Source organism: Plectropomus leopardus, chromosome 14 (assembly GCF_026936395.1).
Source record: "Plectropomus leopardus strain MGB_pleo_1.0 chromosome 14, ASM2693639v1, whole genome shotgun sequence".
In the NCBI taxonomy this organism is placed as follows: domain Eukaryota; kingdom Metazoa; phylum Chordata; class Actinopteri; order Perciformes; family Serranidae; genus Plectropomus; species Plectropomus leopardus.
In genome coordinates, this window is record NC_142189.1 from 21,573,104 (window position 1) to 21,591,608 (window position 18,505).

Consider the following 18,505-nt stretch of genomic DNA (forward strand, 5'->3'; position numbering starts at 1 on the left):
GGAGTAGACACATATATTTGATAGGTTTGTTTACTTCCAAACATAGGCGTGGATTTTGAGGGGGGATGCAAAATATGCATGGGGGGAGGGGGGGGCTTCACTTTTAATACTTTAAGTGATTGCTCCTGATTATTCTTTTTACTTAAGTAACATTTTCAATGTAGGATTCTTACTTGTAGCAGTATTTTCACAACGTGGTATTAGTAATACTTTATCCACCTCTGTTTAAAAAAACAAATCACCAGAATGCAGGAAATTAAGTGTTTGGCACTCAAAATTTTCTAGTGGAGGACCCCTAAACCTCCCATTTTTATATGTGTCCCCTCAAATGTTAAAATGAAACCTACGCTCCCGCTTCCAAATGTGTGTGTGTTCAGCACATGTGATCCAAGTTTAGTAATAAGTACAGAACAAAGTCAACTAGCTTTGTTATCACATGTTTATCTCTTTTGGAGCGTATTGGCAACAGGTCAGAAACAATAGGAGCCCATCTTGAAATTGCTCCGTCCTTGAGCTGAGTTTATGGTTTCAGAGGGACAGGGCCTGTAAGACCAGCAGTATTATCACTTTCTGTTGTCTCTGTACACATTGCAGCGCTGCCCACACACACACACACTATCTGGCTGACTGTTGCTGCTGCGAGTCAGACGAGGGCTCCTCTACAATGTTCTTTTGTTGTTAGTGCGTTAGAGTTTGACGTTTCTTACTAGAGGCTCATCTTCTGCAGTGTTTTGTCTGATATTGAGACTAGTGTGATTAGTAAATGAATAAAATCCACACAAAGAGAGAAAGTTGTCCCATTTAATTCTATGCATAATCTTAAGAAAGACCTAAATCAAGATTGTCACATTTCCACAGCACACGCACACAAGCACACTCCAAAAAAAGCGTAAAGAAAATGCACATACAGTTATAGATCAAAAGTAAATTGCCTCAATATCTAAGCAATGTCAATTTCTGCATAAAGATTGTCCTCTAATCTCTACACCACTAACACTGAAGCATTGATTACTATAAAATATACCTTTCTTATTAAAAAATTATATTAAATTCTAATGGCACTTCTACAAATTCTATTAAAAAGATTTTGACATTTAGAAGCTTTTTTTTTTTAACCAAATTGAAACCGAGACAGTCAAATGTTGCACAAGAAGCAAATGCAATAATAAATATTTCTCATGATTATACACAATTTCACAGTTGTAACCTGCAGAGGACAAAATTCCAGTATCGGTAAAGTCATTTTTTTTTAGACTTAGAGATCATACAGCATGAGTTGCAGGCAAACATAGCCCTCGATCAAGAGTAGCACTGTTTCCATAGAAGTCAACAATCAAAAATCTCAGTGTTTCACATTCAACAGTGACATTAACTAAAGGAACAGACTGGAAGTTCCCAGTAGTATTGGCTACTAAAAGCCACGAAAGAATGCTTGTCTTCACGTCCAAAACAGATTTATGCACATAAACAAAAAATGTTCAAATAAATCTCAAATGTAATCTCTGGCAAAGCAGCAAAAATAAATGGACTTTTTTTGTCTGATTTAACATTTTTGACAAAACAGGAACAACAGTTGTGTCGCTGTGATGTGAACTTTACCACCGCAGTCGAGGGCAAAAAAATGTACAATATAGAAAAAGGGCTTCTCCAGATGCAACACCTATTTGTGTGTCTACAAGGCACATTTGGTGATCATCCTGGAGGTATAAATAAAGACTGCAAACAATAAAAAGGAAGAAATCTTCACATATCGTTAGTTTTTCTACCTCTGTACACATGTACATTAGAGAATCGAGTGATTTAATTTGCACCACATAAGAAATGCTCCTTTAAAAAAACTGAAAGTGACAAAACCTACATTCCTGTGTGTGCTGATTGAAATGTACATTATTAACTCTACACAACAGCTATGTATGTGGCATATGTCTAACCAGAGTGAATTCAGGGCATGTGAACGGCATTTGTGAACATTTCTTGTAACAAATATTACACACGAGCATCATTCGAGCCCCTTCACTGACTGCAGGTCAGAACGAAAACAAATTGCAGTAATTCTGCAAAAAATGCTTTGACTTGTTTGCCACCATCTCCGTTAGAGATGCCGACAGCCCATTGCAAATGCTGAGAAATCACATGTGAATTCATTTCTGTGTCCTGAAAAGTCTTGGTGATAAACATAAAAAAAGTCAAAACAAAACAAAACACCTTCGGGTGCATTACGCTGAAATGGATAGGTAGTCAGCACCTGCTTTTCACCTGTGTCGTCACAGTTGCCAGACATATTTTCAGTCTCAACAAATTTTTAGCACTTGGAAAACAATGCTCCGATAATTATGATATTCTCTTGACAGATGTGCAAGCAAATCACCATGGTGTGTCCTCAACAATGAAGCGTTTATCTACTGCATGCTGGGATTGGGGGGAGGGGTTGCTGTTCTTTGATGCCTTAAAACAATACACCTGTTTACAGTGTCCTTGGTCTCCCTTTGCTAAATACATTTCTCACATTCCAATGGCTCCATTCAATACAGAAAAGTGCAAAGAGAGACTTGCGCTGCTTTTTCTTCACATAGCTACTGGAGAGATACACAATGATCCCTTGAGAACTACCTGGGATTTGGTGGGTGGGTGGTGGTGGAGGGGGGGACAATGCCTGTATTGTCTCCTTTCTATAGGTAGCCAATGCCGTATCAGTGTGGCTGTGCTTGTGAACAACTGTTTCCTGTGGCGGAACAGCAGTCGGAGCGGTATTAGCTGTTCTGATTAGAGTTTTGAATATGAAGAACGGACCAAACTCCCCCTGGGGAAGACGTGACACTTTAAGAGACCTGCAGCCTTAATAAGACACCTGACTCCCTCCATCTCACACGTGTCATAACATGGAAAAAAAAAAAAAAAAAAAAACAAAACAGTCTGATAAATAGAATATATATTTACATTAAATATACATATAGTAAGAAATAGCAGCCTAGACAATAGTGTTGAAACTATATGCATGCTAAAAACAAGTGCTTCTCTATGTTCCATGTGACAAATCTTGAATACTCCGCAGAGGTTTCTAACACGGTATATTAAAAATACAATTACAGTAACTGGATTTGCACAGAAATGAACAGACAGCCCCAATACCGGTTAATGAGTACCAAGATCGCTAGGCAAGACGCAGCATCTTTCAAGCTTATAGAAACAAGAAGTACCCCTAAAGTAAACCCTGAACCAAACTAATAAATAAATTCTGATCAAGTCTTCTCAGGACAGATTAGACAAAATATCGAGAGCGTTTTAGTGCTACGCCCCCTGGCTAAGAATCCAGATCTATGTGAAGAGACAGAAAGATTTCCTGCCCCTCCCAAAAAATGATTCTTTCAAGGACAGCATCACTAAAGGCTCCAGCTTCATCAGTAGTAACAATACACACGTACAGTAAGATATGATAATGTGAGAAAGGTTAATTTAAAGAAAGAAAAGTCAGTAGATTTAGCTGAATGGCACCAACAACGATATCCACCTGTCTCCCTCCCTGCCTGATAAGGTTTGCTGTCAACACCGTGTCAGTGCACTTTTAATGCCATACAAGGAAATAACAAGGTAATTTAGAGACCTTGATTTAAGTACTTTTATTACATTCTTCTTAATTATTTAATTAAGGACACTCGTGGATCAGTTGGCGTTCAAGAGTGCCTTTGTTACCACCTGGTATGTGGAGTGTAATCCAGTTTTTCTTTTTTTAAAGGCCTGAAAACTCACTGAATTTCACAAGAAGGCATCGTGATTTATCTCATTCTTGTTTAAGTAAGTACACGAGGTGAAGTTTTAAGAATTTCAGTAGGCACCAGTGTTACAGGCTTAACTCTCCATCCCTCCTCCTCCTCTCCTCGCTATTCGACTTCTTTTTAAAATCAGAAGGCCATCCCATCGATATGTGCTATCTTACATTAAACAGCTGCTAACTCACCCCGAGGCAGAAAAGAAATAAGATGATTTGATGGTCTGCTTGCCTCCAACATAAAACTGTAACCAACTTCATTTCAACCACAGATTCTACTTCCATTTAAAAGAAAAAAGAAATTATACTTCCAGTAGTCAGACTTCATTAGTTTTGCTGCCTTATGACAGTTTACTTGTTAAGGACTAAACAAATCCCCCCAAAATAAATAATAATAATGTAGGAGTTAAAAAAAAAATCATATATTGCTACTCACGGACGGTTCTGATCTCGCATGTGCACAAATAAAAGTCTCACTCTGACGATTGTATTAACATATGTTAGCAATAGCGATCACCCATTTGCCCACAGGGTGCAAACTTTTCTTTCAGCAAATATGCTCCTCAAATAAACTCAACAGATTGACACAAACGAGACAGAAACAAACAAGTGCATCATCTGATTTGTTCACCTTCGTCCACACAGATCCAGCTTGTTTTTTTTTTTGTTTTTTTTTACAGCACCCGTGTTTATCCTAACAGCCTTTGCTGCACCTTCACCTGTCTGCCTCTGACCATCATGGTATGCCTGTGACACAGTCTGGTGCAGACAGCAGCTCCAGTTTTGCTACATCTTTAACTCGCGAAATGCCACATGGGGTAGAATCCAAAAAAGATAAGTCTCCGACAAACTGCCAACATGTGTGTACTAACGGGCGAAGTGTTCAGTAGTAGTATTCGGTGTGTGGAGAGACATTCTGTCTAATGACATGGCACTGGTGAGAGGAGTTTTATCCAATGGCGAGAGTCTTGACAAGGCCACAGTGAAACTTCCTGATGTGGCGGTAGAGGTCCCCAGATTGGGTGAAGCGCCTCTCGCACCACTTACAAGCGTGAGGCTTCTCACGTGTGTGAACTACAGCGTGCCGACTTAAGTTATGGGAGTACTGGAAGCTCTTGCCACACTGGCCACAGGTGTATGGCTTCTCGCCAGAGTGTGTGCGCTCATGGCGCTTAAGGGTGTACATGCAGGAGAAGGTCTTGTTGCACTGCATGCAGGTGGGGACCGAGCCGTCGGGGGACAACTTGGAGCGGGCGCCGTCCTTCTCGCGGAAGTGTGAGCTGAGGTGCAGTTGCAGCACGTGGGGGCTGGGGAAGACTTTGCTGCAGAGGGGGCACACGCACACCTGTTGCCCCGGGGGCAGGAGCACCCCGCTGGAGGTGGAGATGTCTGAAGAGGCCAAGTCGTCCTCCTCCTCCTCTTCGCTGTCCCCCAGCAGCCTCCCCCTCCTCTCCTCTACCTCCCTGCCCGGGGCGCCCTCCCTCCCTCTGCAGGCCTCCCCCTCCTCGTCCATCAGGTCCTCCTCCTGGGAGAGCAGGGCGGCTGTGGAGCCGTTGTTGCCTGGGAAGAGGGCAGCGAACCCTGTCACCACTGAGCTCCTGGCACTATTCCCAAAGCGCTGGCTCTCAGGGCTCATCGGCTCACTGTCCTCCTGCTCTGACAGCAAGTCGTGTTCGTCTTTAACAAGTGGCTCAGTGCCCTGCTGCTGGCTGTCGAGGGCCAGCTGTCCAGAGACGTAGGAGGGGTGTAAGGGATCTCTGCTAGACAGAGGCTTGAAAGACAAATCCAGTGCACAGTCCATGTCATCTGAAGCCCGGGACCTCTGGGACAGCGATACGGTGGAACTACTGACATCAGCTTTTGTTTTTCCAGCTGTTTGGACGCAGGGCTCGGCCTCTGCTGACAAATAATTGACACCTACAAGGTCCGGGGACCTGCCAGAGTGACCGTTTGCCTTCTGCCTGCTCCGCACAGACCTATCACAATCTGTGACAGCCAGCCTGACTTCGCTGTTGTCCATGTCAAACTCTTCCGCTGGGGGGGCCCTGTGAAGCCCCTGAGACTGTGTCTGGGGCTGTCGCCGGATGAGCTGCTTACTGTGCAGCTCGCCGTCTGAGGAATTTTCCCTGTCCAGACAGCTGAGTCCCAAACCCTCGCTCATCTTTTCATCCAGAGAGGAGAGCTCCTTATCTTTAAGCTTGCCTTTACACACTTTCACTATATCATACATGTGGAGGTAACTGGCTGCTGCCAGGACATCCTCCACCGGGAGAGAGCTGAATTCCAACTTCCCCTCATACATAAATTCAAGGAGCAGACTGAAAGCCGGGGCTGTCACAATGTCACTGTTGAGATGCACAACGTCCCTTTTGTCCAGCTGGTCCCTGTAGAAGAGATGGAAGTACATGCTGCAGGAGGCCAGCACGGCTCTGTGCGCTTTGAATCGAGCCTCCCCGACAAGAACAGTGCAGTCACAGAGGAAACCTTGGTGACGCTGCTGACTCAGACACTGCAGCAACTGGCGGCTATGGTCTGGGAACTCCATTCTTCCTTCATAACCTGATGAAAAACAGGAAAAACAGGATACTGGATAAACGAATGAAGCCATTTAGAGGGCACAGTGGCGCTGCGTATCAGAGGCACACACGGAGTCACCAAAAGCAGAGAAAATGTGCGGAATAACTTGAGCTAAAATACGCAAATTATTTTAAAAGTATGAGCAAACACACTAGACCTTAAACCGTGAGTATAGTTAATATAAAATCCAAAATAGAAAACTTTATTCAGACAGATTAAATCCACCTCAACCTCAATAACTTCATCCAACTTGAGAACATAAATCCTACATTCTTTCCAGTGGTGCAGGATACGCTACGCTGCGCTCACCCACCCATGTATCCCGCTGTAAACGGATCCAAATTCTCCAAAGTATTCCGGTGTGTAGCTGTACTTCTTGAGCTTCCAAATTTTGCGAAAAGAAGTGACGCACAAGCGCGTTTCCGATCGCACACACACACAAAAAACCCAGCGGTGTTTACAGAACAAGCAACCGGGACCGGGAATGATAGCAGTCGTCCGTCAGGGGGGTGGGAGGAAGGAGGCTAACGTGAAAAAAATAAGACCAGTGCAGAGTGAGTAAACTGGTGCTCTGTTTGCTAATTACACTGCAAGCTGTGGAGTCAGCTGCTCTGACATCACCGCAATGGAAACGCTACCTCCAGCTGTGCTCCCCTTTATGCCATATGTTAACTCTGGGGCTACGCAGTCCAAACTACACGCACAACTTGTAAAATAAAGAAGAGAGAGGTATATTTCTAAGTGTCACAAGATAACACGGGATTTAGAACTTTTTAATCGGGCGATTTATCACCAAAAAAAGCAACCGCGGAGGAGAAAAACGCTTTCTGTCCCTTTTACGCACTCGTCAAACACACGCGCACAACTGTGAAATATTTGTTTAAATTGGGTGATTTAAAAGCGAATGAGAAAAAACTATGGATATTAAACTTTGATGCCGCCGAGAAGAATGTGCACGAGTATGATTACGCGCGCACAATTTTGATAAGAGAAAGAAAAGTGTAAAGAGGATACGGGGGAGCCAAGGGCGCAGTAAACCGAGCTCCATGTCCGTGTTGGGAAACGCATTGCTAGGAGCCTTTTAAACAGCAGAGGAACTCACAACTGCGCTGAACGAAGCGGCGAGGGGGGACACTCTTTAACTTTCGCTTCCTCCGTTTCCAAAGCACCAAAAGACTGCACTTACATTGATTTCCTCCCGCTTTGTCGTGTTGTTTCCTATCAGCCCCGACGTCCTTTCATGATGTGCGGCCAGATGTTCGCTTCTCCTTGTCGTTTCTTGAGCTTCAGTCCGACCCTGGCAAGGCAGGCTGCACTCAGCGCTGCTGTGTGTCAAGCAGGTTGATAATGGCACAAGTCTCGCGATAGCGCGCGGCCCCACAATAACTTCTGTACTACTCCGTGAATTCACACAGCGGCAGCAAGTAGCAGAGTACACTGGGAACATCAATTGGCTGTCTTAATAAAACACCTGTCCCGTGAACTGGGGGAGCTTTCAGTGTGGAGGGAACCGGAAGTAAGGCAACCTGGAGGAATGAACAAATAGAGTAACTGACAACATAGTTTTGGACTTTTAGGAATCTGTTTTTGTAAGATATGGCGTTGCAGTCTAATCATTAAAAGCTGTATTAAATGTGTTATCTGATGCACAGTTTGCGCTTTTTTTCTGTCCATGGGCGGTTTATTAAACCACGGGTCCCAGGGCACAGATATGCTAGAGGCTCCACCACCTCATGGATAGGAGCAAGACATGCACTTTGTGGTGGTGTTGTCTCTCTTTTGTTTTTTTGTCATCTCTTGGATGGCGTTATGCATCTTTTTGTGGTTTTGTCTCTTTGAGGTTTCTTTGCATGTCTTTGTAGTAATATTGTGTCCCTTTTGGTTATTTTGTGTCTATGATAATTTTATGCCTCTTTCGGTCTTTTGGGGTCTTTTGTGTTCATTTTTTTGTCTCAGTGGTAATTTTGTGTCTTTTTTGGTCATTTCTGGCTTTTTGTATTCATTTTCTTTCTCTTTGAAGTAATTTTGTGTCTTTTTCTTTCATCATTTTGTGTCTCTTTTCTATATCTTTGAGGTCATTTTATGTCTCTTTTGACCATTTAATGCCTTTTTGTAAAAGTTCAAATCCAGAATGTACATTTTTCTTCACAAGCTTCCCAAAATGTTGCCTTTTTTATGTGAACTAAAGAAACAGTGTTTTGTCACAAAGATTTGATAAATGTAAAAGCATCCAACTGATAGAAAGAATTATAAATCATGCTTTGTTCATTTGGAGGGTCAGTGGACTATTGGGGACTTTTAAGTGCTGTTCTCTCTAATCCTGCTTTGGGTTGTGGAATTCCCTGGCACCACACCACCCAGCGCCTTTTGTTTTCTCAGACCACACCAGGTCTTGGCTCTGACTTTTTTAGCCTAAATTGTCTGAATGATGCTGATGTATGTTGGCTACATTTGAATTTTTCGACTATCAGGCACTATCAAAAAAAAAAAACAGTCACTGGAGTGTGTTCTGTAATTGTTAAAGCTAGAGATGGTGGCACAGTGGAGAAACAGGAGCTTGAGGTTGCAGCTGCTCATCTCGTGCCCCCCCTCCTGTCCCTCCCTGTGCTCCCCCAACTGCTTCAGTCACCTTTGCCCTGTGTTCCAGCTGCCGTGTGTTTTGAAAGGGCCATTTGCAGCTCCTCACAGCCTTCTGACACAGAGGGGAATGAGCAATGTGACGGGAGGCGGCAGCCACTGGTCGGAAGGGGCCCACCGGCTAGATTCTTATCCACTTACTGCTTTATTCCATTTTTAGTCTGGCTGTTACTGCTGCAGAGGGTGGATATCTGCACTCTGGTCATGTCCAGATGATCATAAGCAAGACAGTGTCATGCTCTCTAAATAAAAACTCTCTTTATTTGGGTTAAAAGCTGAGCGCAAGACACAAAATGATCTTACCTCTGACAAAACCAAATGTTTATACAGAAGCATCAGATGAGAAACAATTTACCATTCAGCACTCACACTCACTCACACACACACACACACACACACACACACACACACACACACCATCCATGCAGGAGCAGCGATGTGGATAAGAATAGGAGCAGTGGCCCTGTGTTTCCCTGGCAAACGTGGGCTCCCAGTAGAGGAGGGGTGTGTGTTCACAGGGGCAAGACAAAGCAGTGGTTGTGCCTGGGGACCGTGGCCTCAGAGAGAGAGGCTCGGCACGGTGAAGGTTCTCACACACAGAAAAAGATAGAGACAGAGAGGGAGAGAGAATGAGAGTGGGAGAGTGGGGGAGCGGGGATAGAGAGAGAGAGAGAACACTTCCTGGAGGTTCATTCTTCCTCTCTGCAATCATCAATGGCATTCTCCCCCTGACCCACTCCTCTCTCAGACAAACAAAAGACCCCACATTCCAGTGTAGCCTGACCGGCCAACCAGCCAGCCATCCAGCCACAGTTGAACCACATCACTCTCCCCGCTGGACCAAAGTCTCACCATAGGGGTGGGCTTGAGCTGAGTTGGAGATGTAAGTCTGAGGATGCTTGTGATGCATCCTTAAAACCTCTTTACATACAACTTTTCCATTTCCCATGTTGGAAAAATCTGAGTATTGCACACTGTCTTATTGCACTGTGTATCAACTCTTAATATTTAAACCCAACTATGTTTTTTTTCAGCTGCACCATTCCACTGAGTAGAAACAACCTTGATGTCATGAACATCCTTTTATACAAATTTTCACAAAATTCAGCATAACAGAGTTGGTATCCTTGAAAGTTTAGGACTTCTCCACATGTTTCTGAAAGAACTCAAACAAATCTGCTCTGCTTTCAAAGGGTTAAATTTCAAATTAAGGAAAAAAAACTGTCTACATCTGTTTTTATTCGAAAGATAACAATTTTTAGTCTGCTCATCTCACTTCAGTCATTTTATTTCAGCAAAACGTTTCTATTGGACAACAAAAGCAGCTGATTTTATTATTGATTAGTATTCCAGTAAGCTACCAAAAGTTTAAATTGTATTTTCAATATAAAAAATTTATGCAATAATAAATCAATACTATTGTCATCTGTGTATTGATACAATATTGCCACACAATAAATCATGGTACTATGGTTTATCAGTTTTTTTCCCCCACCCCTACTTGTCTTGAGTTGAGGTTTTCTTTTATATGGCAAACTTGGAAAACAGCAAGGAAATCTCTTGTGCAATGCAACAAACTTTCTGAACTTGAAATCTTTGGTGCTGCAGGCAAATCTGCATAACAGGTGGATAATACATCCTGGAAAATAATGTGACTGTTGTAGTAACATTGCTCTGCAGTTGCTGGGAGATAGCGCATTGGTCAGACCTCCCACCACCTCCTCCCTATTATGGCCCTCCTGCCCTTCTGTGTCTAATTGTTGCTGCCGCATGTTATCTATTCTCCTTCAACAGCCCATTAAGTTCTGTTGTGTTTGTTATACTCTCTGGCCAGATCCTGCAAAGCAGACAAGAAAAGAGATCAGATGAGTCTCTGACAGGAAAGGGATTATTAACTCACTTTGACTCTTTGATCTTGCAACTTTTTCTTTGAACCTCCAAAACAACAGAGTAGGCATTCCCATCACTGGACCAGAGACAGCCAAGGAGGAGGAGGGAGAGGAGTCGCAGGAGGAGGAGGAGGAGGAGGAGGAGGAGGGCAGCACTCAATAACAGCAGCAGAAAATATGGGATACCCTCACTCAGCTCTGTTTGTATGACAGGAACAGCTTGGCAAGGCTGACACATAGTAGCAGTGAGAAACACATTACAGTGTAAGTGACAAAGAGGGGAAATGACAACAGAGGAGGCTGAGAGACGGAGGGCAGAGGCCAATAAGTTTTTCATCACGGAGGGAACGCTGGCAGCTGTCCCTGCTATCCTGCTCTTGCCATATTATTTATCAGGCATTGCGCAACCTTTCAAAAGCATTGTCTTGCATTTTTATTTCACAAACACTTTTGGTTCACTGCACTTGTGCCAAATCTGATAAAGACGGTGTCCTCACACATGTAAAGATACTTAATGTGTCCTCGAAAGAGAGTAAAAAGATCACAGATACAGTATAACTGTATATAGAGCAAGGTTATAAAATGTTTTAATAATGTTTTTTTTCGGCATTTAATGTGATTTTAAAAATAGACAGTCATATGAGGGCTTCGTTTGATACAGAGGAACCCTGACTTCTTTTAAGCCTGACTGAGCTGGCCTGTCTGTACCTGTCCCACACTTTAACTCTTACCTCCCCAGCAGACACTTTGTTGGAGCTGTAGATGACTGTTTATCTAAAAAAAATAATTTGGCATAAAAAAAGCAAAAAGCAGGGTTATAATAACCTCAAAGATACATCTTAATGCTTTTCCATTTTTCTTTTGCATTTTCATCAGGACACATGCGATGTCCAGGGGTGGAGCAAGATGCTGCAAACATCTGGGGCTCTGCCCAAAGCGGGAGATTTTTTAAAAGATTTTTTTTAAAAGCTTTTATCATAAGAAGAGTGCCTTGGTTTAGCCCTTTTTTTTACAATTATTTTCACATTTTTAACCCAAGAGTACCTCCAAAGCCCTCCAACTTTATCTGCATTGTCTCAAAATCTGTATCATTTGGGAAAAACACGATAGTTGCCGACAACAACAAAAAATCATCCTGTAGAGCCTACATTTTGTATCTTTGTTCTTCAGTTTACTTTATCATTGTAAAACCATAACACAACGGGTGTTTAGGAAGACTAATGTAGGGTAGGAATTTGGCTTAAACAGCATTACTAATCTTGATATTTTTGTTACACTACTGCTGTAAAGTTAAGAAACTGTTTCAGATGAAAAAATCTGCAACATTTGAATCCATCCCATAATAATCTGGGCTGATCTAATCACAAACCAAGCATCCCCAACAATGCCAAGTAAATATGGTCTTCAGTACTTTTTTCTGTTTGGCCAAAATTTACTCAGTAATAATAGACAGTGGGATAAACAAAATGGGCATATTTAATTATCCAAATGACACAAAGCTGTAGGTATTTCTAAAACCCTTAAAGATTAGGGGCTTTTGAGAAAACATTTAGGGCTGGAGCCCCAGTAGCCATAGCTCTAGTCCGCCTAAATAATAAGTGCAAGAGTACAGTCTTGACCCTGGAATTATTACTTTGACAAAACAATGTCAATACAAGGTCCCCTTACTAGCTTTTTTTTTGTAGCACTTTCATGCAATATTCATTGGTGGCTGAATTTATCAAGGAGATGGATCTGCTTACATGCATGCTCAGTTATGATCTCACTCCATCCACTGATGAAGATTATGTGATGTGGTGGAAAGTGCCACAAAAAAAACCTGTTCAGTCTTCACCAGGGGAAAACTAATGTGCTCAGGTGCAATAAAAAGGGAAGCAAGAATGGTCGTAAAAATACATTCACTAGGATTTACCCCTGGCCACAAAGTAAGAAATCTAAAGGTTACGTTTGAATCTGAACTTTACCTCATGGCTGATGTACCTTTTATCGGAAATGTCAATAGGCCTTTTCACCTCTAAGCAATGCAGAGTAAAAGATTTTTTTTTTAGCATTACTACTGAAATTGTATCAAATCAAGTGTCTCCACATATAGCAGGCCTCTGGTAGCTGATTTATGGCTGCTTGAGAACTGAAAAAGAAACACAAGGACAGTAGAAACACATCCATGCTTACAGTATACTGCTTAGATCTATGTTATGAAGATATACATTTCATAATTCTCAAAATTCTGCTCTTGCTTTTTTTTTTAAATTACCAGCATTTACTTGTACGTTTACTTTCAATACTTAAGTACATTTAATATCATAAATTACTTTTGATACTTAAGCACAGTAAACATCAGATACCTTTATTTATATAGCACCTTTAAAAACAGTTGTTTACAAAATGCTTTGCAGACAAAGCAAAGGCAGGGACAGAAAATAATAAATAAAATGAACAAAAGGTCCACAAGAATAAAGCAAATAAAAGGAATAAATAAAACAGGCAGATATTGATAGGTAGTTTAAGCACTATGAATAAAGTTTTAGAAAATGTAAGAATAAATGCAATAGAAGACTATAAAAATAATTTAAAAAATAATATAAGAAGAAAACATCTAAGACTTTTACTCAAGCAGCCTAAAATTATAACAGGTGACTTTAATTTCTATTAAAAGTAATTTTCTGATATGCAATTTGGTTTTTTACCATACTTCTTACTCAAGTATGGCTTTCAGGTACATAATGCAACACTGAAAAAGTCAGTCTTGTACATGCTATTTTAATAATAATAACTTTATTTATATAACACCTTTGAAAACAGAGACAAACAAACAAAGCAAAGCAGAAATTGGATACACAGACAGCAATAAAACAACAGAGAGCCAAACAGTCCTATTGAACACATGCGAGAAGAAACTAGGGTAGAGTTAGAATAAAACTACAACCAGAGGACAAATAATGCAAGATGCAGGATGCATAATGTCAATATAGAAAAATACAAAGAAATAGATCAAGAACAACAAAAACAGAAACAATAAAAGCACATAAAAACCACAGATAAAAGGAAATAAAAGAGATAAAATATGAATTAAAAATGTAAAATAGGGTAGAGTTCAAATAAAATTAAAATCAGGGGACAAATGATTATTATTACATTATTATATACTCTAAATTATGATTATAAATTATGTTATTATTATTATTGATATTGCTATTATTATTATTATTATGTCTGTATAAAATTATACAATGAAACAGACCAAAAACAACAACAGAAACAATAACAGAAAAAAAACCCAAAACAAAACAAAAAAAAAAACCCATACAAATAAAAGGGGAAGAAGAGATAAAACATGAATTTAAAAGGTAAAACAGATTTAAAAAATAAATAAATAAAAGCAATAAAAAAAGACAAAAAAATACAGACTAAATAAAAAGACGACATCACATAAAAGCAAGTCTATAAAAATTGTTTTTTAAGAAGTAATTTAGAGGAAGTCCCTGACTCTGTCAGCCCTGGTACAGTCATTTTAGTACAGTCTACGAAATTATCTCGTGCAGTTGTTTCAGGAAGTGATAACCAGATTATGCTCCATTGTACGAAGGATCTTCTGGAAACCTTACACGGGTTTCCGTGGGTCCCAGCACCCTATTTTGGAAACCAGCGGCACAGATAAAACATCACAGAGTTCATCGAGGCCATGCAGACCCTAATACGCCCCTATAGAAACGGTGCAGGCAGGGGTTTTCAATGGGCCGGCTGACAGCCTCATAAAGCGGGCGGCGCTAGGACCCGGGAGAGCGGGCTGCCACAGAGGCATTGCAGACAGCGCGTTTGGGAGGTGTAGTGGAAGAAAGGCAAAGAAACGGAGTAAATGAGAGCACTTTTGTCCAGATTGTTGAAGGACTTATCAACTTAATATACCGCCGAAACAGCTCACAATAATGAGACGGACACATTGTTGAATTCCTGCCCAGGTAAATGTCCGCCTTTCCTTCGCATGGTTAACTACAAGAGGTCGACAGCTAGACAGGGTAGGTCCCCATTGTACTTACATGGGATGCGGTTATTCTCACCCAAGCTGCCCTGCTAGGCCCCATATCCTTTCTATCGCTAAATGCAAACCTGAAATGAGGTACTTTCCTGACTTCACTCCGCCGCACAAGTTGTTTAGCCGTACAGCCAAGCGCTTACAAGTAGTAAATAATGCGTTGTTATTTTTCTACAAACAACAGCGAGTCTCTCTTCAGTTAGCCATTCATTTTTTTTCCTGACAATGACCACTTTTGAGACACAGCCCTCAGGCCAAAATATCTGCAGTCATGTTACTTTAAACGGTTCACCTCTCAGAGAAAGTTGTTTTCGCTTGTACTTTACGGCCCAGGAGGCAAATGAAAACAAATGAGCTCAACAAGAGAGCAGCTCATTCATTGTTATGGACTACCACTGCGTTTGTTTACTTGTTTGAGGGGGAAATTTATGGCCAGACAGTTGTACAGTTGGTCGTTAGCTCTGCTAGCTTGTTGCTGTTCAGTTGATGCATTCACGTTCAGGGATACAAAGTAGTACATCTTTGTTGTGGCTAGATGCCACCATGTACTGTCTTCCTGAGGACATTTAGGTCCACATTTTAAACATCAGGGAAGTCATAAATGTAAGCTATTGCACTCTTATTTTCCTCCTTTGTAATCAGTGCAATTGCAAAATGCATGTGGGTTTTTCTGTTCTCACTGTTATCATCCCACCTACAATGGTAACAGTTATACATTTCTTAACTAAATCATTGTTACTTCTATTGTCAGCCTCACATCTGAGCAGCACACGTAAAATAGACAAGAAAGATGCAAGACTTGCATGTCCAACTTGAGACAAACCTCACTTTACTAATGGTCTGTTTACTTCTTTGAACATGCATGTACAGTCTGCAAAGAGAATATTGACCCCAGGCGTGCGGTCCCTGTTATGCCTTTAGTGTCAAAATGATTTTACCAGTCATGAGACACGAGACTGCGTCTGTCCACTGTGTGTACGCAGGGGGACTGGGCATGTGACTGGGGAAGACGCAACAAGCTGGCGTAGTGATGCAAGCCAGTGACTACTTGTCCCTGTTCTATTTAGAAAATACCAGTCACCTCCCACCCAGTCCCCTTTTGCAGCCCCATTGACGCAAATGTGCCACCAGTTGCATGCAGAATCTGAGGAATGTTATTTGAAATTTTGCCCCTGTATACAGGCAGACTTATTGTGCCTGCGCCACAGGAGTTTAGATTTATCATCTCTGAGAAGGATACGCTTCTAACGATGGTCGCCCACCGTCAGCATCACATGACGGTAGTGGTACTCTTCTCTGTCTGTGTCACGACACTGAGAACACTGAAGCCTAACATACTTGTTGCTTCAGTAAACTTGTTTACTAGTTGCTCACATTCAACATTTAATTTGAAGCAAACTAAAGACGCCAGGACTTTCTGGTGTAGATTCTATATTTGAGTATGTCTCGCCTTGCGATCCATCAATACTAGTTCATGGCCTGTCTCAACACCATGGAAATCAGTCAATTTTCAACATGAGTCATAAAGAGGTTGCTGTTCATGTCATCACAGGATTAAAGTAGTGAGTCTTCTTAGTTTTCAAGATTACAGTAGCTGTGGTTTCAGCTACACCTACCCACAATACTCTTATCATTAGTGTTTTCAGGGAACTTGAAAGAGGAACTTGGCACAGTAGATCTCACTATTGCTGGTTCCACTGTGCCATTTGAACACAAACCAAGTGTTGCCTCAGGGACTGTTTTCCAGGTGAGCATATCTGATGTTCTCATTTCGTTGTTTCATTTTAAGTATTTGACTGTAACGTTCTGTCTTTGTAAACCAGCTGCAGACTCTCTTGTTTACCCGAGCGGCAGCAGAAAATAGAGCAAAAACAGACTTGTATCTATCGATCTGTGATGAAGGAAGTAGTGCGGTGATGTTGGCCTGATTTTCTGCTTCCTGCCGTAAACACACAGGACTGTCCTCTGTGGCCCAGTGACAGGCTCGGTGTGTGGCATCTTTGCAGCATGAGGGTGATTTGCATTGAATGGGATGGCCCCCGGTGCCGGAGCCAGAAAGATGAATGATTGAAAGGCGCACTGACAGCAGGGCAGGCAGGCAAGCAGGCAGGCGGTGGCCCAGAGGCCTGAGGACCATGTGACCCGCTGTCAGGGTACTGGGTTCATTCAGTGGCTGCTGGCTGCAGCGCTGGCAGCAGCCCAGCTTTTCCACACAGGCCGCAGTAGCAACAGGTCGCTCCCATTAAAACAGCAGCGCTCTGTTGTGGCTCCAGAGCCGGTCTTGTGCATGTGTTGCTTTTTTGGCTGTGGTGTGTGCGCTCAAGTTTGTTTGTGTGATGTATCCCAATGTGTATATAATGTGTGCGCGCCTGTGTCACAGAGTACACACTAAGATGCCGGAGAGATCCAACGGTTTGTGTGATCCCTAGTTTGAATAGCACTCAGTGTGCTTTTTCAAATCCCTCTCCAAGATTCTCCAAGCATCGACTGTGTGACACAAGCACCACAACCCCAGTGCAATAAACAAAAACACTGAGCAAAAATAAACTGTGCTCTCACAAACTCGCTTTTGCTCATTGATGGGAGCGAGAAGAATGGCAGTAAAAGGCGTGTTGATCGCACATTCACTGACAGACGTACTCGAGCCTGGGGCTGTACTGATATGACTCGAAGTCTGTCAATAGTCACATCCACTTCCTGTTGTTGTCCCCACCAGTAAGCTGGATGAGGCCACTCAAACAGAGCTCTCTTTTGATGGCCTTACTCTGACAGAGCTGCAGCAGGCAAAATTGATTTCAGTTGATGGTCAGAGATCGCCTGGTGCAGTATGTGACATTTGTGTGAACAAGCATTGCAATTGATCATTCTTTTGCTTCTGCCCTGCATTCAAAGCTGTCTTTATATCATAAAGAATTACTGAATGAATCAAAAGGTCAAGTGTTTTGGTTATGATAGCCTGCAGGAGTTTGGTGTGTGTGCCTTTGATGAATAACCGATAAGTCTGTGGTGGAATTCAGCCCCGTTTGGTGTATCTTTTTACTGTCAGTGCAGTCTCATCCCATCATACTTTTTGACTTCAGTTTGAACAGGTAAGATTATTGAAGTAGTTTGATATTTTTTACCTGTTTTTGTTTTTTATGCTGCACTTTACCCCGACATCTCTCTGGAGATCTTTTCACATATTTGACTATGTAAATATGACACCATTTTTTTAAAATGCCTGTTTAATGTGTGAGGAGGAGGAGGAGGAGGAGGAGCCCATGTTGTTGTAAACATTAGCCTGGCAGTTTGCCTCGCCAGTACATACTTAGTTTCCGTAATGCGTCCACCACAGGTCTAGTGTGAATAAAAACACTCAGAGATTCAGTGCACTTTCACCTCACAGCGTATTTATTTTATTAACAGAACAACCTCAAGTCAAGGTCCATTTAGTAGCTGTTTTGGAGCTTTTGATTTTATCACATGATCATCATTATTATATGGAGTTGTTGTGTGGTTGGGATAATCCTTTTTTTAGTAGCCACTGCAGATTTAGTCTGCTGATGTAAAATCATTGCACTTGTTTAACAGTTTACAAAACCATCTTATCTTAAAGTCAATTTA

At 41.8% G+C, this 18,505-nt stretch overlaps 2 protein-coding genes across 4 annotated transcripts in view; one reads left to right on the plus strand and one right to left on the minus strand.

The window, feature by feature from the left end:
- Nucleotides 1-787: 787 nt before the first annotated feature.
- Nucleotides 788-7,843, minus strand: zbtb42 (zinc finger and BTB domain containing 42). 2 transcript variants are annotated; one of them, XM_042501346.2, is made up of 2 exons: nt 7,530-7,843; nt 788-6,325 (listed from the first exon to the last, which is right to left on the minus strand). In XM_042501346.2, exon 2 carries the CDS (start codon nt 6,309-6,311, stop codon nt 4,716-4,718), a length of 1,596 nt encoding a protein of 531 aa, XP_042357280.1. In that variant the 5' UTR covers nt 6,312-6,325; nt 7,530-7,843; the 3' UTR covers nt 788-4,715. The 2 variants fall into 2 exon arrangements, with proteins under 2 accessions (XP_042357280.1, XP_087943809.1); XM_088087683.1 differs by lacking the exon at nt 7,530-7,843 and adding an exon at nt 6,657-7,520.
- A 6,793-nt stretch (nt 7,844-14,636) lies between these two features.
- akt1 (AKT serine/threonine kinase 1) overlaps nt 14,637-18,505 on the plus strand; it is a 37,553-nt gene continuing 33,684 nt past the window's right edge. Inside the window, exon 1 of one of the 2 annotated variants that reach the window (XM_042500282.2) lies at nt 14,637-14,885. The gene's annotated coding sequence lies outside the window, so the exon portion shown is untranslated. The remainder of the gene's footprint in view (nt 14,886-18,505) is intronic. The other variant, XM_042500281.2, reaches the window with a different exon arrangement.